This window comes from Peromyscus leucopus, chromosome 3 (assembly GCF_004664715.2).
Source record: "Peromyscus leucopus breed LL Stock chromosome 3, UCI_PerLeu_2.1, whole genome shotgun sequence".
In the NCBI taxonomy this organism is placed as follows: Eukaryota; Metazoa; Chordata; class Mammalia; order Rodentia; family Cricetidae; genus Peromyscus; species Peromyscus leucopus.
The window spans coordinates 41,897,483-41,920,377 of NC_051065.1; the positions used below are offsets into that span (position 1 = coordinate 41,897,483).

Genomic DNA, 22,895 nt, shown 5'->3' on the forward strand with positions numbered 1-22,895 from the left:
AAGAAGACTTTGTGAGACTATGGTTTGAATGTGAGATATTTTTCAAACAGGCTCACGTGTTTGAGCACTTTGTCCCTCACTGGCAGGACTCTTTTTGGAGATTATGGTATCTTTAAGGTGTGGGGGGGGCATGGCTGGAGAAATTGGATCACTGGACACAAGACTTTGAAAGTTCGTCTTCACTTCCAGCCAAAGGTCTCTACTTCCTGATCTACTAAAATATAAACAAGTCACAAACCAAGCTCCTAGCATCATGGACCAAGTCACTTCATCTGCCACTTCTTCCCCCATCGTGGACTGTATCATTGGAAACTGTGAACAAAAGGAGTTCTTCCTTCCTGAAGTTATTTCAGGCATGTATTGTTACTCCAAGAAGAAAAGTAATATACTATAACAATCATGGCATGTAACAGAAGAAAACAACAAGGAAAATACACAGGAAACTTGTCCAAGTTAGTCCTGAAACCACAGTTACAACGAGGAGTGTCTCAAGGTGGCATGATTAATAAAAACTAACAACATCATTGATAACTACTTCCAGGATGTAGGTCTCCTGTGCTTACTCATAGTTTGCCAACATGGTAACTCCATGTTCCATCTTTTACATATGATTTCCAAACAGTACTTCATGTTGACATTGATTCTTTTATAGACAACTAGTAAAACAATGACAGTATAATTCATCAATTTACATGCCAAGTAAGATTATGCTCATAATCTACAACAGTGGTTTGATATGATAACAGATGTAGTAACAGTGTACTGGTCTACACCCAAGGATTGGTACAGTCTGTGTAGTAACCTTGAGCAGTAATACACACTCAATAAGAGGTTGGTTTACTCTTCAGAACCTTGGTTTTCTGGGCTGGATACTTAATGGGAGGGAGTATCATTCTATTGATTGCAACTCAAACCCCTACGTTTGTTAGCACCAATAAATGTAATGGCTATCTGCATAAAGGAGGTTGTAATTTTACTGATAAAACAGATTGCCAATATAATTTGACTGAAGGATATATTTATATTCTGGTGAATCCCTTACCTTTTATGTTTTATAACTGTATTATTTTTAGAGTGCTTTTTATTTGCTAAAAAAGCCAAATAAATCAGGAGATACACAAGTTTAGGGAAAAGAACAGATTTTTTTTCAGACTATAGAATACATTGCATAGGCAATTTTTGAGCTTAGTGTTCAAATACTATTATGAAAAGTTATATTACTTCCTACCCAAAGGCAATAATAAATTATTTGAGAATTACAACATTCCTTGACTAAATATAAAACTTGCTAATTGTGGTAAAATTTGGGAGATTCTAATGAATTTTAAAATGTATCTTTTAAAAATATATGTGTATTTCTATTTTCTATGTCTGAGTGTGTTTGCTTGTGCACCATATTCATTCCTATTGCCTGAGGAGATCAGCAGAGGACGTTAGATACTCTAGAAATGGAGTTGCAGATGGTTGTGAACTACCATGTGGGTGCTGGGAACTGAACCCAGGTTCAGCTGGTGCTCTTAACTGCTAAGCCATCTCTCTAGCTCCAAAATGCATTTTTTTGAAAAATTGTTTGGTTCTATATTATAGGATTAAAAACGAGACTGGGTGTGGTGGTTCACTTCTATGATCCTGGCACTCAGGAGATGGAGGCAGGACGATTGTCACTAGTTAGCATAGTGAGTTCCAGGCCCACCTGGGCTACTGAATGAGGTATTGTCCCATCATTCTGTAGAAAAGCCACAAAGAGAAAAACAGTAAAACAATCATACAGAATTTTGGGAGTATAGAATAGTGAAGAAACACTAACATTTGATTTTTTTTTCTGAAAACTTGACTAGTGCTAGAATATATGTGTAAACCACATGCATGTATACATGCTCACAGAAACATGTGATATATATATATATATAATATATATATAATATCTCTTATCTCCCATAAATTCTTGGAAACTATGAGACAACAAACAGTGTAATTGTGATAATAATTTTGGAGGATAGAGAGCAAATGGGTACAGAGCAACTGAATAGATCTAAATATATTGAATGATCACTTGACAGTTTACAAAGCTGAGCAGCAATGTAACTTCACTCCTTGGAATACTGATGTATTCAAGAATGACCCATAGAACACCTAACAGGTTCATGAATTAATGCAATGAAAAGAAATGGATCCTAGTAGTTTGGCAGATTTCAGATGTGTGTCCTAGACCTTATGGTTGATTAAGTTTGGTTTACTCTGGAATGTAACAGGACTTTAGTTCATTGCCTTTGCCTTCAAAGTTCCTGCTAAGAGAAGTACAAGGCATAGTTGAGAATGTAGAAATGACAGATAGGATTGGGATTGTCCTTATTCATATCAAATTCTGATCCTCATAGTCCCAGAAAAATCAAATGGCTCCAAGTATTCTGGAAGCCACATGTGCAAAGAAACATGTCTGGGGAACCTGATCTATATAAAAGACTTAAACAAATTAAGAGTGAGTGAGAAAGTCTACAAACTACCCCACTCAGCTTCCTCTAGAGAGAGGTGATTGAGTAATAAATCATCCAAAGACACAATTGATAGTGAAATAGGGAACTACTAACAATGACATCAGGGTTAAATAAGAGTGTCCCGGGAAGACCAGCTGTGGGGCCACTCTAACATGGAGTGTCATTCAAACTCAGCAAGACCTTATTACTATTAGTAATCACACATGACCAACAATGCCAGAAATTTACAGAGAACTCTGAAAACCACAATAGAAAACAAAACATAAGGAATAAAAAAGGAACATCAAGTAAACTGCAGAAGAAGGAATAAGAAAAGGGATGTTTGCTCTCCTTGGGATAGAAGGCTAGATTTTGCATTTCCAAAGCAGTAGTAGAAGGCTACTCAGAGGGGAATTTTAATAAAAGATAATTGTGTCTTAAAACCACAATTTAAAAGTTAGAGAAAGAACAAGGAAATCATAAGGCAAAATCATGATCAGGTAAATTAAAAGAAATTGTAGGAGATGTGTTGCTTGTGTGCAAGTGAACAGCAAGAAAACAGATGAGATGGGCCTATGTGAAGAGCCTATCTCAGTTACCTTTCCTGTTATAATATTCTGATAGATGCACCTTAAGAGACAGAGGGTTTCATTCAGTCCAGAGTTCAGGATTATAGTCCATCATGGTGGGGACTTGATAGAAGCGGGAGCTTGAGGCAGCTGGCCTCATTGCATTCACAGTCCGAAAGCAAACAGTGATGGATGAATGCTTGTGCTCTGCTCACTTTTGTGCTGTCAAGAGATCCCAAGTCAGGGAACCGTGCCACTCACAGTGGGTCAGTCAGCCACATAGATTAATCTAATGAAGGCAATCCACAGGAGGCTAGCCTAACCTAGGTACTCCCTCACAGGTGTGCTTGGAAGCTTGTCTCCTAGGGGATTCTGGGGCTTGTTAAGTAGATAATGAACACTAACCATCACTGTGGCATTATGGGAAAAGGAAGATTTTTCTTAGTTTCAAAGAGACAGATAGGTCTTACTGAAGGACTAAGAAATGACTGCAAGACACATCACTTATGACTCAGGGAGCAAGATCATAATGGAGACAACATGAGAAATGGGAAGCATGGTTTCCAGTAAGAGAAAGATGAAGAAATTCTCTAGTGAAGAAACATGAACATAAGCATGAAAATTTCATGTCGATGGTCTGTGTCAGGTAGAGAGAACAATCAGTTTGGCTTGGAGCTAGGTGAAATGCCTGTAGACACCCACCGTGACATTTAGTATGGAAACCTGAGAACAGAACATGGTGCCATTCTATACTTGCTGTGCCTTGAAAATGCCCTAACCTACTTCCTAGAGGAGCCACTTCACCTTTAAAACTATGCTGTCATAGCTATGAAGCCAAGGGCAACAGGAAGCAAATTTGGAAGCAGAGTGAGCAGAGAAGACAAAATAAGGTAGGTTTTTAGGATAATTATTTTGTTTGTTTGTTGTTTTTGTTTTTTGTTTTTTTGAGACAGGGTTTCTCCATGTAGTTTTGGTGCCTATCCTGGATCTCACTCTGTAGACCAGGCTGGTTTCGAACTCAAAGAGATCCACCTGGCTCTGCCTTCTGAGCACTGGGATTAAAGGCGTGCGCCACCACTGCCCAGCTAGGATAGATTTTTTAAATTGATTATATGAGAATCTCATATCATGCATCCTGGTTGTGCTCACCTCCCAGTCTTCCCATGTCTGTCCCCATCCCCAGTGACCTCTACCACCCCTCACAAACAAAAAAGTCCATTTTGTATTGTTCATATACTTTCCAGGGCATAGTCAAACTCCTAATGGCCAGCTCCCCAAGGGAAGGTGAGTCTTTCTCGTCCTGCACCCTGGTCAGAAACCATCAACTGTGGAGAGGCTTAGAGCCCAGCAGTGGCAAGGGGTAGGGCAAGCTCCCCAGCACCCCCACACTATGCCCACAAGCAGCAGGACCAGTTCTAGAAAGAATGGGTAGTTTTTAGATTTTCTTATCTGTGATAAGCAGAAATGACTAATCTCACATTTTAATACTGGTTTTGGTTGTTCGAGGTAGGATATGAAATTAATAATTATGTGAAGAGAGTTTTTCCTAACTTGTGTGTACACAAATATAACAAATATTATTTCTACAACTTTATCCTCTGGGACATCTTTTCTAAAGTTTCTTTTTTGATCATTGCTAAGATAAATAAAGCAAATGCTCATATGGTAATTTTTAGAGTTTCTAGTTTATATTTGTGTTATAACTTGAAATAGTCACCTTCTAGGCCCATCTATCTAGTCCTGTGTACATTATTTAAATTTTCTGATTGCAGAATTAGATACAAAATCAGCTTCTATATTAAGTTTCTCTCCAAAAACTGTCCAGGGTCATCTGCTATGAAACTCTATTAACTCAGAAAGAATGAAAGGTTACCTGTAAAACCGAAAGACCCTGAACCTGGGAGAAATGACCCCTAGTCACCATTGCTGTTTAGCGGGGAGAAAAAAAAAAAAAAAAAAAAAAAAAAAAAAAAAAAAAAAAAAAAAAAAAAAAAAGAATGTCTGGTTTAAAAGTATGTCCTTACTCCTAAAAAGTTTGGACATTTAGGATAACAAAAGAATGAGCAGGGACCCAATTGCACTTCCCAGGGTCATTTTGTTTCCATTTAATTCACCCCACCAGATGCTTGACTACTGTGGACAGAACAGGAGATTAAGGCTCCCAACATCCGAGGAAATGAAACAGTCGCCTCTGGCTGTACACCGCGGGAGGCCGTCCGCAGATTCGGAAGGGAGAAACTTCACAAAAGGTAAACATTTAAAATATTGGGTGGGCACGTTGTGCGGAAATGTTCCAGTAGAGTTTGGTTTCCATCGGGGTTCCATTTTGGAGGCTCCCATAGAGCCCAAAGCTGTCTGACCTTGCCTGTACGTGATTTGGCCTGTGGTATGGGTCTCACGGTCCATTTTACAGTTTTCCTTTCCCTCTCTTGACTTCAAGTTTGAAAACCGTTCGAGAACTTTTGTAGTATTAACCTATCACCATGACTGACACACACACTGAAGACGAGATTTCAAAGACAGCCTGGCAGGTAGAAGCCATGTATAGAATAAGTGAGAATCGGAAGGAAAGTGTGCGGTGAGAGTGTAATCAGTCAGAGAAGAGTCCTTCCCCGGCTCTGTTTGATCAGTGAGTTGCTTCCCAGATTTTCAATTGAAGCTGTATGAGCAGAATTGAATTCAAAGATTTATACTGATTGTGAGGAACTGAAATAGCTGAACGCGAGAGGCAGGAGTTGCTGAATGATTACAAAGGTTTATAACAAAGACAGCTCGTGAGAGGTCGACAAAGAGGATGTGGCTGAGGGAAGACAGAGCAGAGTGAGTCTACACACAGGTTAACTAGAGAGGAGGTAAACTAGGTTAGAAGACAGAAAAGGAAAGAAAGTGCCTTTGAAAAAATAGAAGAGAGTGGGGGTGAGGATAAAATGGAAGTCAGTGTGCGGGATTTATATGCAGGACACACACACACACACACACACACACACACACACACACACGAGTGTGTGGGGATAGGAATAGGGAAAAACTGACTTACAGGAACATGGAGGGATTAAGAGCTCATGAAGTCCCCACTTGCAGTGCTAACATGCCCCCTCACACAGAACGGAACTTTGTGTCCTCATTTATAGCTGCTTCCTTTACACCAAGGAAAGGGAAAGGGCTACTGTCATATTAAATATAGATGATAGCAAAGCAACTCTATTTCATCCTGCTACATTCTAAAACAAGGTAGTGTCCAACCCAGGCTAAGATGACTCACTGAAAAATCAACCAAGTATTAGGGATCAAGTTTAAATTATCGCCAAAATTGGACTAACATCTTAAGAAACAATTAACAAGACACCTTCAATGAATAAACACAGACATGGTCAAGGGAAATTCTTCAATGGTGGCCTGCCCTAGATACAGAGAGCACACTCGAAGGCAAGGAATGTCTGAGGTATCCTAGAATGCACTCAGAAAATTACACGTGGGAAAATACTTCTAGATTAATTATGAATTAAAACCTGTAACAGTTGCTTCATTGTTCCTGTGCTGATTTCATTTAAATGTGTTCTCTGATTAAAAACCCCAAGGCATTAGTGGGACAATTAAGAAGTAAATAGTTTATAGTCAACATATTGTCCAAGCCATAGATAATGAGTTAGGAAGCTTTGATGATGATGATGAAGAGATGCTAAAAAGAAATGCTCATTTCAGAAAACATGTTCCAGATTGTAGAACAGATCCCAAGTGAACACTGTTGTTTATATATACATATGAGCTTGCACACTCGCACACATACATACATACACTCACACACATAAGCACACTCATGCAATACATACACATACAAACACTCATACACATACATACATGCATACATTCCTACACATACATACATACATTCACACATATATTAACTACAGACTATTTCTAAGCATAATAGCTTGAATAAACTGTCAGACCCCATAGTTGAAAATGTACATTACCTTGGACTTAACTTTTCAGAGCTTCAATTATAAAAACAAAAAAATTGTAATTTTAGCTACCTTGTGGTCTTGAGTCATTAAAAGCCTTATGTATTATGTTTTAACATTTCATTTGTCCTTAATATCTATCTTCCTTCCTTCCTTCCTTCCTTCCTTCCTTCCTTCCTTCCTTCCTTCCTTCCTTCCTTCCTTTCCCTCTCTCTTTCTTTCTATCATCTATCTATAAGCATAAAATATAAAAATCCTTTTTATATATTTCCCAGTATTTCACTTGTTTTTCTTTGCAACTGTTAATTTTAGTCTTTATTTTATGTATAATCAAACTTTCTTTTATTGAGGAATATGTTAAGATTAGAAAATCACAAAACTATTAATGAAACACAGTACTTTATAAACTTAACATGACAATGTAAGTCACACACAGAAAGGAACGTATGTTCTAGAATTAGGAACAATATACAGAGGACATGGGTAGTCAGAGTTCTGAGGCCTTAGAACACTGCCACTCCACTGCACACAGGTGGGTGTGCCCTGTGGGCTGTCCTCTTTTCTAAGGTGAGTGGGGACTCCAAATATGACACAACACACTGCAAGGACTGGTCACTAGACATAACCCAGGTGAAGACTTTGCAGATAAAATCATCTGCCAGAGTGAATCAAAAGATTAACTGTCTTATCTGAGCCCAACCAGGTATGTGCTAGTGGAGGGTGTGCAGATCAGAGTTCCTGCTGGGCTCAGAGCAATCCATGACCAAGGACCACAAGGAAAACAGGACCATGGGCCTTAAAACCATAAAGAATTGAGTCTCCAGATACTTGAAAGAACTTTCAAGAAAATTCTAAACCTCACAGGAAATCAGAGCCCTAGTGGACTCCTGGCTCTCTAGTTTCTGCAGAATGTGCGTAGTCTAGCTAGCTCACATGTGCCAGACAATCACAGGGAATAGTCATGGTGAGCTGGTGCTCCTGTGTGCTGCTAAGAAGGTGAGTACTGCAGGAAAGAGGACAGGCCAGGGGTTGGAGGTGAGGTGGCATGCACAGGTTCACAGCGGTTGTCACTAGCACTCGCAACTGTCACTCCAGTCACTCGTCACCTCCTGCCCACACTGCACCATGGGAATATGTGAGAAGCACAATAAAGACAAAGGAAGTAATATTCCCAGTGCCAGTGTGTAGGGACTTGAGCAAGGAGCTCTCTATAAATATTAGATTAAAAAGACATGAGCAGCTTTTACCATTATAGACCGTAATAGAATTTGATCAGCTAAATCCCAGGGCTTTATAAAGCACAAATTATGTAAACAAGCTTAATGGCTTTTTGATAAAAGTACAAAGCCATTGGTATGAAGAATGCAAGAGGTGTTTTCTGTTTGGACTTTAAACCTCATGCACCAGAGCACAGATGCTTCTTACTCAAAAAAAAAAAAAAAAAAAAAAAAAAAAAAAAAAATGTTTAGTATGGTGGCCGAGTAGATGATTCAGTGAGGAAAAAGCTTGTGCAAACCGGACAACCTATGTTCAGATCCCTAGAATCCATTAAAAGCCAAATCCAACAGCACAATCATCTGTAAGCCCAGTGTATTTCTCTAGATGCTTGTAGGCCAGGCAGCCTGGTTAATGCAATGCCAAAGAGACCCCGTCTCAAGAGGCTGATATACAACATTGATTAGAGGATAAAACCGCAAGAAAAACAGACGGATGAGTTCTTTTAGAAGGGATTTATTGAAAACATCACTCCTTCATGTCAACTCCACAGCACTTAAGGACCCTCTCTAACTTCTAAGGAATGTAGCACAATTGATGGCTTCTTCCACACATCTGTGCAGCATCTATAGATCACCCATTCCTTCCGGATATGCCATACTTCCAGAGTCCTAGCAGCTATTATTTGGCACACTTCTGTTATAGCATGATATCCAGGGTGTACTTTACAATGATTCAAAATTACTCTGAAGTCCTCCATAATTAAATCATTCTCTAGAATCTTGACCATTTCAGTCTCCACAAGGACATCCCACTCGTCCCACCAAATACTGTTAGATGTGGGCACACATGAACACTCATATATGACATATAATCCTGCCTGTTTATCTGCTGTGACCCCTCCTGTCCTCTGCCTCTTAGCTCTTCTCTCAAGCTTACTAACCCACTAGGAGTTTAGTTCTTTGTAATGAAGCCCTTTCATGCTGTGGGGCATTGATTTGTGGAGCTCTTTTCTTTCCTCACCTTTTTAGTACCTTATCTTCCTTTTATTTCTTAAGGTTTGTGTAGCAGAAACAATTTCTCAAGACATGAAGTGATATATCTAGACTTTATAGGCTATCTCTGCCTGCCATCACTGCCTTGTCTTTACAACATTTCCTGGATATTGAACAGCACAGGGAAACCTTCATGGTATTATGTTTGGTGATGGCAATCCCATCAAAATACCATATAGAACATGGTACTTCCAGAATGGTTGATGAGTAAAAAAGAGCTAAGTGACCTTTTAAGGGTCATTTAGCATGCTAAAAAACCTATAAGTCAAGATTCTACAAATGTTCTTAGACACACCAATATTTATAACTACCAAGTGCAAAAAGTTGTACTGTTCTTACTGCTCAGACTGTACCCTGATCCTTGGGTTCCATCCTTATGATTCTCTATCAGGAAGATATGGGCAAGGTGGAATTTGTAGTTCTGATGCACATCATGCTTTAATGCCCAGCAAAGCATCTTTTCCCCAATTAAAGCAGTCCTTCACTTTGTGTAGGGGGTTGTAATCATGATGCTTTTGTTTTGCTGTTTCTCTTCCCAAATGCAGATGGAAACCAAGAGAAGTGAAATCTCAGGCAACTTCATTGTGCCATAAACTTATCAGGAGAAAGCAGGTTCAAGATACATTAAGTTCTCACAAGCTGCGCTCACGTTCTAGTAAGATTAAAATGAAGTTCAACAAGAAAAGATTAGAGGGCACTGGAAAATCAGCCATCCAAACAATTATCTAAAACGTTCTGTAAGCTGATCATCTCTGGGACACACCAGAATTCTTGGTGTAGGAGGGAATTTAGGGGACACTAATTCTCTTTTATGGTCTTCTCTACAGGGTTTCCACACTGAGGTCATGTCCAGCCCTTGCTGTTCTCCCTTCCATTTTGCATCATGTCTTGCTTCATGGTATTTTGAAAAGTTCTCCCTGCCCCCGGTGATGTTTAAAGTTTTAAGTTTTAGTGGTAGAATCCTATTTTCACTTGAGATCTTATGAAATCTTTAGAGGTGGAGACATGACACTTGTTTGGAAATAAAAGACAGAACTCCATAATTGATTTTGAAACAGATCTAAGAATAACTGGCTGGCTTCAGATAGATTTCAATTAGAATCTTTAGAACAATATGAACAAATTACTTAATTCTTTTTTATTATTAAGACATTTTTATTCACTTTACAAAGCAATCACAGATTCCCCTCTTCCCTCCTCCCACCTCTCCAGCCTTCCCCTCACCAACCCACCCCCGATTCCCTCCTACAAGAAGGTAAGGCCTCCCATGGGGAGTCAACAGAGCCTGGTGCATTCAGTAGAGGCAGGTACAAGTCGTGCCCCCCCCCCACCTCAAGGCTGTGAAATGTGTCCCACCATGGATAGTGGGCTCTAAAAAGCCAGCTCATGCACCAAGGATGGATCCTGATCCTACTGCCAGGGGGCCCCATAAGCAGATCAAGCTACACAACTGTGTTGTTTATGCAGGAGGCCTAGTCCAAATGGGCTACAGAGATAAATAGAGAATTCTCACCAGAAGAATCTCAAATGACCTAAAGACATTTAAGGAATTGCTCAACATCCTTAGTCATCAGGGAAATGCAAATCAAAATGACTCTGAGATACTGTCTTACACCCGTCAGAATGGCTAAGATTAAAAACACTGAAGACAGCTTATGTTGGAGAGGAGGGAGCAAGAGGAACACTCCTCCACTGTTGGTGGGAGTGCAAACTTGTACAGCCACTTTGGAAATCAGTATGGTGGTTTCTCAGAAAATTGGGAAGCAATCTTCCTCAAGACCCAGCTATACCACTCTTGGGCATATACCCAAGGAATGCTCAATCATACCACAAGGACACTTGTTCAACTATGTTCATAGCAGCAGTATTCATAATAGACAGAGCCTGGAAACAACCTAGATGCCCCTCAACTGAAGAATAAATAAAGAAAATGTGGTGCATATACACAATGGAGTACTACTTAGCAGTAAAAAACAATGATATCATAAAATTTGCATTCAAATGAATAGAACTAGAAAATATTATCCTGAGTGAGATAACCCAGACTCCAAAAAACAAACAAACAATTATGATATGTACTCACTCATAAGTGGATACTAGATGTAAAGCAAAGGATAACCAGACTACAATTCACAGCTCCAGAGAAGCTAGTTAACAAGGAGGACAAAAAGAGGGATTCACAGATGGCCCTTAGAAGGGGAAATAGATGAGATCTCCATGAGTAAACTGGGGATGAGGGGTGGGAAGTGGAGGGTAGGGGATGGGGGATGAGAACATACTAATTATTGGAATTTCAAGAAATAAGAATATCTTATGTAAATGGTTTCTCTTTGACCCAGTATGCAGAAAATTATCTGGGTATTCTATTACTTTATTTGTACAATAATGATGGTTGCAGGCAGTAGTATCACTACCAAGTAGTCCACTTGGTAGATAAGAATATAAAAGTTTAGTGAATATAAAAGGAGTGCTAGTTAAGGTGCCTATGATTATACAGCTGGTGACCAATGGAGCCAGAACATAAAACCAGTTATTGTCAGAAAGAACTGATGGTACCTAACACGATGTTAGAGCTGTCACATGTAGCCATAAACATACCAAAATGTAGGGCATTATATCGCCATTATCCTTCAGTATCCTAAGTCTCAGAAGTTCACATTAAGTGTTGGTCATCTCTTGGAGCCAGTAATGGTGAATGGCTCAGAGACCTTTCTGGATTTTTGAAGTATAATATGCTGCCAATGTCTGTTAGAATTTTCTCTCCCATATTAGAGAGTTGTGCATCATATGCCCCACTTTGGGAGTTTGCAAAAGTCTACAATCTCATTTCACTGGCCTGAAATTTAATATGGAATTGAAGAAAAATCAGAATCTCTTCCTAAATAAATTTCATGAAAGCTCTGTGTAATCTTTGCAATTGCCAGAGAGGGATCTGAGTAAACAAAGGATACCCTTCTATGGAGAACAGAGGAAGGTCAGCAGTGGCTGATAAACCTTGCCCAAATATAAGCCAGGGAGACTGGGCAGTGATACATTTACTCAGCCTAGGACACTAAGTTAGGTGACTTTACATGCCACTTCTTTCTGTGAACTTAAACTTTGAGATTTTACTTTCTTGATTTTTCCTTAAAAATATTAACTATCAAAAAATATTAACTATCTATTGTTTAACTCAAAGATAGACTATTTAAAAATATTTATTTATTTTTATTTTATGTATATGAGTGTTTGCCTACATGTATGTGTATATACACAATATGTGTGCCTGCTACCTATGGAGGTTAGAATAGGCATCACCTGGAACTAGAATTAGAGACAGTTATAAGCTGTCATGTAGGTGCTGGGAACTGAACTCTGGTCCTCTGTAAGAGCAGCAAGTGCTCTTAACTGCTGAGCCATGTCTCTAGCTTCAAAGACAAACTTATAAGAAATTACTGTGTCAGAGTTTTCATAGCACATGTTTTTGCTAACAGGCCCAATAAGAATTAACTTCTTAGAAGGTGTGATGAGAATCTAGCATCAGAGCAACAAACCGTCCAAGGAGCTATTATTCTCAACATACATAAAAGCCATCTTTATGAAACATAAACGTGACACAGTTACCTGTCATGTTGCAATAAACCTTCAGAGGCCCCAGAGGTCCACTGCCATCAGGATCTATCCAGTAGTAATTTGATGTTTGGCCAAGGTGTTTATATGCTTCGCAGGAGGGCTCGTAGATGGCTGGAATGAAATATCCCACATGAGCATAGCACAAAACAAATATCTCCCCAGCTCAAAGCCCCAGTCACACACCCAGTGCTGGCGAGCTTCTCTATGGAATGGTTCTTCTTTTTAGAATGAACATTCCTTCTCTCTGAACTTAAATTCCCGACTTAGCATTTTCTCTATAAGCAATTCTAACCCCAAAAGCTACTTATATGACTTTATAGTTGGCAAAAAGATAGACCTCATCAGTAAATTATTAAAAACACATGTAATATATATTTTTATTGGAGCTCATGACCCTTTAATTCATAGTCATTTGTAGCCATCATCTTCTTACTATAAGGTATTTTATTTTGAAAGATTGTGACTAATTGAACTATCAACTAAGATAAAGGAGATTTCTCTCTCAATTTTTGTATCACTAATGTAAATTTCCTATAAATCGTATGTGATTTATAATCTTCTTGTGCGTTGGGTAAAAGAAAAGCTTCTTTCCTGATTAAGTTTGTTACAGGTGCTTTAATACATCAAATCTAGATTGTATAAAAAGCTTGCATTTGCATAATTAAATTATAGGTTCTTTTCCATTGTTTGCCTTTTACTTTACACATCTGTGATACATTTTCTTCTTCTTGAAGAGGCTGCACTTGTTTTCAGAAGTACAAAATGGACATTTACATATCTCCTTGGTTGTGTGACTCTCATAAAAGCTATTTAATAAAGTTTATTTCCTCCAGCAGCTTCAAACTGACATTCATGAGGACTGTGAATCATCTCGGAACAGAACAAGGAGACATTCTTGGTGAAGATCTGTTTACCTGGCACATCACCTGGACAGACTTCACAAAGTGCTCTTGCACAGTGCTCCTAGGATGTGCTGTGTGTTAAATTAGGAAATAGGGAATCTGCATTTTCAACCTCTACCAAGTTTTTCTGCCCCTCTTCAGCTGCTTGTGGTACCTCTACCCAAGGATGAGAGATGGTCAGCTCTCTTTAATTGTACCAATGTCACCACACTCAGTCAAATTCCTCTATAATTCTTTAATTGACTTGTCCCTTCTTCCCTCCATTCCTTCTTCAAAGAATGAAGGCAAAGAGCGTCTGCCGTGTGTCACACTGTACACCTGGCTATGCAAATCCAGCTGGACACAATCCAGACTCAAGACATTTGGATCAGGATTTGTTTGTTGATTATGTGGGTATTGCTCATGCTTCAAATGCTATTGGAAGAGGATATGGCTAGAAAAGTAAGCAGAACCCAATAATCTTTGCCCCAGGGTAACCATTAATAGGTCCACTTTCAATCTCTTAAGTGTCTCCACAATAAACTACATGTTTTCTCTAATTGTAGATGCCATGCTAAGTAAAATGCTGTAATAAAAGGCCAGGAAAATGTTTTGTAAATGTTCAGTAGGAAGATGCTATAATTAGATGTAGGCTTCAAAATGAAAACTCCATGTAGTAAATGGTAGATTGTAGGGAACTATCAGGCTGTTGCTGCTTTTGGCTGGTTGAAAGATGACTGGTAGCTGAACTAAAGGAATGTGGCCAACGATAAAGTTGGCAGGACTGAGTGTAGCAGTTCTAAGGTCAAGATGACATAGAGGCCATTTGAATAGAAGTGAGTGGGAATAACTGCCACTGCAGGGTGATCTCAAATCACAATCTCTGAAAACAAACTAGGCATGTTACTAATGACAGCATCTCCCCAGGTTAAAATTTTAAAAACCCTTAGTTTTGAAAATTTTACATATGTATACAATGGATTATCATATCTATGCTCCATTTATTCCAACCAACTCCTTTCATGTTTTCACCCAATACCCTTTTCCCAACTTCATGTATTCTTTTTTTGTAACCCATTAAATCCAGTTACAGTTGTCCAAATACACATGGGCATTGGGACTCTCACTGGAGCATGGAAAACCTTCCAGTGGCCATGTTCCCAATAAGAAATTATTCTATGGTGGGACACCTTACACAGCCTTGATGTGAGGGGAGTGGCTTGGATCTGCCTCAACTGAATGTACCAGACTTAGCTGACATACCATGGGAGGCCTTACCTTTTAGGAAGAGGGGGCGGGAGGTGGGTTTGAGGGGAATGGAGGAGGAATGAGGGGGGGTCTGTGGTTGGTATTTAAAATAAATACAAAATTTCTTAATAAAGAAAAAATAAATAAATAATTCTTCCCCAGAAATGACCCACACCAATAGTTTCCCAGGAGGGAGATGGGACCTGGAAATCTTCTACCTCATCTATGTGGGATATTTTCTGGCTTGATCTTGTGAAGGTATTATGCTGGGAACCATGGCTGCTGTATAATTGTGACTGTGCTTCCTGCTTGCTCACTCTGCTTCCTGTTTACAGTTGAAAGGTGACCTCTCAGCTTCCTTTCCCTGTCACCATGTCTTCTCCATTATTATGAACATAGAGACCTCTAGAAACACAAATAAATACTTTGGGTCATGGTATTTTATCACAGCAATAAAAAGTGACTAATACAGGGTTGGCTGAGTCACCTGGAGGTAGGGAGTGGGTCATAGATATGGCTGAGATAGCATTGTATACATGCATACAATTTTTTAAAAGAATGAAAACGTGTGCTTTGCTTTCCTTGGTTGAATAGCACAGAGGAGTCAGGCTGGAGCTAATCTGAAAGCTTCTTCCATACTGTCTAGCTTTCATAATATGGACATTTTTACAGACAGTTGGCTGGAAAGCTAGCAGTGGTCCTTCTTGACTTTGGACCTTGCATACTGTAATACCAACTTTCCAGATGGATGTGCCCACTGGCGCAGTAGTGGTACAAGTGTTGTGGGGATGAACAACTTCTTTCTGATTAGATCTGAGATCTTTTGTGAAAGACACTAAAGTATTATAGACCAGTCAAAGGCAATGTCTAGGTAGGCAATATGCCTTAGGAGTGAATCTACTAGTTTTGTTTTGCTAAATGGGCACACTGTCAACCTGCCTAATATTTTTGTTTGTGTCCATAGACTTGTCCTGCCTCAGCCTTTATCAAAGAACTTTCTTTTTACAATGAATTGTCATTAATGGAGAAACCATGGCTGGTTGAAATGCTGGGAAAAAGTAACTCAAACAGTGTTCCTTAAACAGTGTTCAGGTTTAAATAAGACACCTGCATCAGCCCCTCCTCCCCAAGGCTCAGGGAATAATGCAGTAAAAATAACAGAAAGAACAGATGAGCCAATGTAAGAAAGTAAGAAAATAAGGAATAGAGGCAGTAAAACACTGTCTTTATGAGCATGGCATGACCTTGGCACTAATGAGCTCACAGCAGTTGCAGCTGCCTTCATGGAGGCTTCACAAGATAGAGCCCATTCACATCCAGTCACAGATAGGGGAGGGGCTCATGTCAGTTAAAGGTTTTGGAGAGAAATGAAACCCTTGTCTTCAGCGATGTCACTGGTGAGTTACTCACTCTCCAGTGGAGAGCTCCATGCCCATGCCTAGGCAGACAGCCTTAGTTAAACATAAGTGGATCACAGAGCACACACACACACACACACACACAAAAAAAAAAACCCAAACACCAACAAAATATGATGGGGACTAGGTGGGATGGGGAGGTCTCCATGGCAGTGGGAAGAAGATAATTGAAGGTAGAAGTGTGAGTGTAACCAGAATGACTCATATACATATATGAAATCAGCAAAGAGTAAATTAAATTTTAAACAGTATATGATATGTTTCATCAACTTATATTGTATCACAGACCATCTTTATGATATGAAAATTGTTATAATTGCAATAGGTCTTCCTTGGCTTTAGCAATTCGCCAACGTTAACCATGGACTCTGATTCAGCAGACTTGTTATACAACTTCCATGGCTTGTGCAGAGCTGTTTCAGGGTTGACTTTATGTTCAATATCCTCAAGCTACTTCTCAAGTTACATAATGTCTCAAGTTGAATTCTCAGCTTAGAAAGAATTAGTTAGGAATATGGATCTGAAGTCAAACAGACTTAGATAAACACACACACACACACACACACACAGAGAGAGAGAGAGAGAGAGAGAGAGAGAGAGAGAGAGAGAGAGAGAGAGAGAGAGAGAGAGAGGATTATCTAACCCCATTTAGCCATGTCTGCAAAGAGATTACTAGATATGTTATAGTGGTTTTATAAGGACTGGAATAAAAATCCCATCCGCCATTTGGCATATTGTCTGATGAATGGCAAGGTTTTAATGGGTAGCACTACAAGCACCGTTTATATTATTAACCTATGGATTGTTTCCTGCCACTCAAATTCTTTCTTCTTAAGGACAGTCTCCCTAGTGAACATGTGTAGTTTTGTAATAACCCAGAACGCTAATACTTGCTTGCAGTTGACTCAGAAATTGATCAGCTTCTTCCTCTAAAATGTATTTTTATGTAAATGCCTTTCCTAAAGGGGTGTGATTGGAAAATGGTGTTTCCTTTATTCCATATCTATAACATCCTAAAAAAACAAAACAAAAACAACTGAACTTAAAATTTACTTATTCCTTGTTCTAATTTTATTTTGATAAAGGAGTGTTAGGTGGCTTATCAGAAGTACATGGCTATTAAAACATCAGTACATGGTAATAACTATGAAAAACTGCTTATCCTATTTCTAGGTAAGTATATAGGCATTTGAACCATGGGTTTATAACTTTGCCCATTCAATACACTAGAAGTAAATGTTGAAGCCTTTGGAAGTGGGAAATTCTGGTAATCAAGAAGCGCTTCTTTGGGGGGGGGGTGTTTTTTTTCCAACTCTAATAATTATTCTGTTTGACTTTAGCCTACAACAGGCTGCTGTTGACTCATCAACACTCACAGAAGCCAAGTCCTTTGCAAACTCGCATGTATGAAAATCACAGAGAACTGATTGCCATGAGGAGGCTCTGACTTCACTGCAAGGAGCCTGTCTGGGCAGAGAATTTGCAGCTGTAAGAGGCTCCAAAGTGAGCTGGCACTGCTGGTCTTCCGACTACATCCTGAGATCAAGGGTCTAATCTTGAGATAATCAGAACTCAGGAAGTATGGCCTGGCTTTTCATTTGTACTTGAATAAAGAAAACGTAGGTCATTGGCAAGCAATATAATAAAATTTAAATACAGTGAGGTTGGGGAGGGGACCTTATATTCTTCCAGGTAATGAAGAGGCATGGAACACAAAGCTATAAATAAAACATATCATGCCAAATATATACTTGTATGACTGCTCTGAAAAAAATTGGAAGGAAATATTGTGGCTGTTTTTGAGCAATGAGATTAAAAGAGATTTTATAACTTTTCTGCATTTCCCAAATTATTTTGTAATATGTATCTGTAAGTTTATGGAGATGTAGTTGTGCCATAGGCCTATCTGTGCACGTGTGTGGGGTGCGTGTGCACTTACATGCGCACTAGGAGGTCAGACATTAACATCAAATGTCTTCTTCTATCACTCTGTACATTCATTTATCTATCTATCTATCTATCTATCTATCTATCTATCTATCTATCTATCTATTTATTTACGAGGATCTCTCACTGAAACTGGAGTTTGTCAGTGCAGCTAGACTAGCTTTCCTTAACCTCCAGGAATCTTCCTATCTTCAGGTCCCAGCCCTGGAATTCCAGGCATGTGGAACCACTACATCTAGTCTTTTACAGGGATTCTGGGATCTGAACTCAAGCCCTCATGGTGTGAAACAGGCATACAGCCTGCTGAGCCATCTCCCTAGGCCCCATGCATCTGTTTTTTGTTTTTTGTTTTGTTTTTTCATTTAAAAATACACTTTAACAATGTGTATCTGGATTCATGACACTGAGATAAAATGTCCAACAGCTGTGATGTAGCAAACTTTTCATTAACTTTATAATCTCCATAAGTAATTAAGACATTTTCATTCAAACCTTTCTGTCATTTTCTCCTGGAACTTCTCCTTAATCTTTAATTTTCCCAAGGATACCTAAAAACAATAATACCTCCTTAATGTGGGGGTGAAATGAAACCATACCCTCTGTAAACTAAAAAGCATGGTGCAGAGTTAGATTATGCCAAGAATAAGCAAATGAGAACATTTAGGTGGTGAGTCTCAGCCTGTGAACCCTGTGCCAGGCCCAGTCCCAGCTGGATCGGGGGATTTTTGCTGATCAAACTGCAGGAGACAACAAAGCATGAGGCTAAGGAAGCAGCCACTGCAAGAAAAGCAGCAGCCAAGGCATCATCAATAATCGATGCTGCAAGTAGACTGCTGAGGAACAGGAAGGTAATGGGGCTGATGGCAAAACAAATAGACTCATCAAGTCTATCGATCTATCGGGGAAGTAATTTTTCTCTGTTGTAACTCCAAGTGCCAAATAAGAGGTCTCATATTATTCTATATATTCATAAATAAATCTCAGTTGTTCAGAAAACCGACTATTAAGCACATCAGAGGGAATTTTACAGCATGGGGGAAACCTGAGAGAGACAATTCCTAAAGATTGTATTCATTTTCATAGAACAATGGACGACGTTACAGAAAGCTTGCTGTAATATCATATTGCATATAGTGGACAATGATGAAGAGATTGCTCATTAGTTTCCAATAGCTTATATAACAGATGGCCACTTACTGACTTGATGTTAAACTAATTTATTATCTTCAGTGCTAGAGATAATAGTACAGCTAATAATAATGATGTGTCCCTGGTCACAGGATTGCAATGGGATCCATTGGGCTACATTTGGCATAATGGCAGGACTCTTTTGAGTGTTCCAGGGGAGGATTTATTTCCTTGTTTTTTTCCAGTTTTTAGAGGCTGGGAACACTCCTTGGTACATTACTTCTATGATGATTAACACTGATTGTCATCTTAACAAGATACAGAATCACCTTGGAGACAGCTTCAGGCATACCTGTGAGTAATTGTGTAGATTATTTTAGCCTCTAGGTATGTCCCCCATAGGCCCCTATGTTTAACACTGTCTAGGTGAGGTTAATTAAGGTGGGAAGACCCACTTCAACTGCAGGTGGTGCCATACCATAGGGGACAATCCTAGACTGTAGAAGGAGGAGAAAGGAAGGGGTTGCTGAACACAGGATTCATCCCTCTTTTTTCTGACTCCAGACACAGTGTGACCAGCTGCCTCAAGCTCTGCTTGCCATTATAGACTGTAATCTCCAACTAGGAGCTAAATCAAATACTTTAAATACTTTCTCCCTTCAATCTGCTTCTTGGCAAGTGTTTTGTCACAGCAATGGGTCATGTAACTACTACAATCCCTTTTCCCGTCTTCTCAGCCATTGTCTCCTGGTGGAACTGTTCTCAAGCTGCCTCATGCCAAGTCTCCCTTTCACTGTCTCATCTCTTTCTCCAGGAGCCCCGTCATAATGTTAAGTCCTACTCAAATAACCAAGAGAGGGCTTGAGAAAGCCACTCATGAAACTTCTTGGACATAGCAGGTGATTTAGTCATCAGTTCCACAGACCAAAACACAGTCATCTTGTAGTGGAGGGGTGTTGTTCTTTCAACCACACTTGCTATGCTTTGAGCTTGAAGTATCTACCATAGGCTCAAGCATTTCAATGCTTCATCACCAGCTCACAGACTTGTTTGGGGAGGTCATAGAACTTTTAGGATAAACTGGATAAAATGGGTTTTCACTCTGGCCCTTTAAGTAGCCAGATCTCTCCTACTTCATGTGCCTGTCATAGCCATGTGCTGTTCATATTTTTTTCTTCTCCACTCTAGGGGACTGACACTCTCGCAAACTTTCAGCCACAATAAACACTACTCTACGAAATCTCTTTTTTAAGGTGTTTGGTCTCGGCAATGAAGAAAATAGTAATTAACACAACTATATAATATAATATAATGAAGACATTTGAAGAGCAACTTTTACTAAGCAACTAATGTGTTTTCAGTGAAAGAACCCCTCCCCCCAAATATTAAGTAGAACAATAAAGAAACATGTATGAACAAAGTTCAAGGTCCATAAGGCATTGGCAGTTATAGCCATCTGTAGAACCTTGAACAAGCACATCCTTTGTTCCTGCAACCGTAGCCTAGGAACAGCAGGGAGAATAGCTGTTAAGGCCTCAGATGTGGCAAGGGCCTGAGCAAGACTGCGGATCATATCAATGCGGATATGGCAAAAGAGTTGTGAGCAAAAAAGTGCAGCAGGCTCAATGTTGTAGGCAGTGCAGCATCAATTAGAAATAATTAGACTAAGGATGGAGAGGGGGCCCAAACGATCAAGGACAGCTGATCTACCACTGGGACAAATGAGCTAAACAGGCTCTGGCCCCTTCACTCAGCGACTAAGCATGTGACATGCTACCTTCCTGTTACTACTTTGAAAATCATGCAGATCAGGTCACTGAAAGAAGGCATGGATTAAAATTGTTAAGAAATTAAGCATGAGTCTAGAGTGCGCCCAGCCATACAGGTTTGCTGTGGAATACTATAAAGCAGGATTTCCTGGTTGTAAATATTAGGGTATAACCCACTTCTGACAAGATTTGATAGAACACTAGAATACTAGGGAAAAAAATAAAACAAGTTGCTTATAAGACATGACATTTTGGATATCCATGGTCTGTGAATTCTCTTAGTTTCCCACTGTTTGATGGCAGAGTGGTCCATGCTAACTATGCACATACACAGTGCTCTAGGTATCTGGTTCAAAGGTTCTGAAAATAGAGATTTACATTATTCCTACATGAATAAAGACTTTTCATATAAAATGTGAGCACTAGAAAGCCATTCACATGGGACATTTTGGAATGGAGTGACATTTTGGTGATGTCAAAGTACTTTGGTCCCTGGGGTCCTTATTTTTCTAATTTATTTCAATCACTAAGAACTTTATGATATTCATTTGCTTTTAAAAATGAAGGTTCTCTATTAGAAGAAGATATTCCTTACTCACATTTGGTTAGAGAAACCAGCTTTTACAGAGCCTAATTATTCTTGTGACGGTAACTATTGAGGTTTGTGCACAGCCAAGATGGAAATCAAGAAAAAAAAGCAATGACCTTGAGACCTCTCTCCATGCAAACGCTAATTCTAGGACCATGCAATTATTTTTAATTAGCACAATGTGAGCTTCACAATAGCTAAGTCCCCATTAACACTTCAATATTAACCTCATATGTTCTCTGTCTCTTTGGATCTTGTTTTTAAGCCTTGAATGATGCCTTGGGTAAACTACATTATTTCCCCCAGGAGCTATTTTCTCATTATTGGCACACAGCTGAAGATGATGGTAGAGAGTGTGGGCTCATACACATACATTCTGCATGCTAATATTACATTATGATCTTTCCATGAACTTAATTTCTGCATGAGACACTATTCATGTTAGCCCTCTAATGGATCCATTCCTCCACCCATTCCTTAGAGGGAGGGTATAATTTGAGGGAAGATAAAAGAGAAAGACAAAATTTTGTTTTTCTATTAGAAGAACAATAGCTTATAATTCTCTTACTTAATAAGTCCTTCAGAAATTGTGTTTGAAACCAAAGCAAAATCTACTTTTGTTATTTCACTGCTTTTCTTCCTTTCCACATACTCTATCTGCCTTCTGCCTTCTGCTTGAAGGGCCCCAAGCCCTTCTGTCATCTATAGTGGCCCCAAAGTATTGCTTTATGGAAATCAACAATCCATATCTGTATGATAATGATTACAAACCAGAATTTCTGTCTCTGTCACTGTGGCCGCCATTTTTCTTCGTAACTTTAATATCCATCCATTCTTGATATTGTTCTAGCTTTACCCTACTAAGCACTGACTTGTCCTCTATTTCATGATCAAACATGAACAAGTCTGGTTGTTTTGTTTACTGTTATTGTTAATATACAGAAGATTTAGAAGTGTGGGAGAAACCTACAAAACCCAATGATAATATGACAAACTCATCCTTCCTGATTACCACAAGAGACCTCAGA

General features: G+C 39.2%; 1 protein-coding gene across 1 annotated transcript in view; it reads right to left on the reverse strand.

The window, feature by feature from the left end:
• Cntnap2 (contactin associated protein 2) overlaps nt 1–22,895 on the reverse strand; it is a 2,034,995-nt gene that overhangs the window by 758,159 nt on the left and 1,253,941 nt on the right. The window contains exon 12 of the mRNA XM_028876400.2: nt 12,879–12,998. Within this exon, the coding sequence (XP_028732233.1) occupies nt 12,879–12,998 (120 nt within the window). The remainder of the gene's footprint in view (nt 1–12,878; nt 12,999–22,895) is intronic.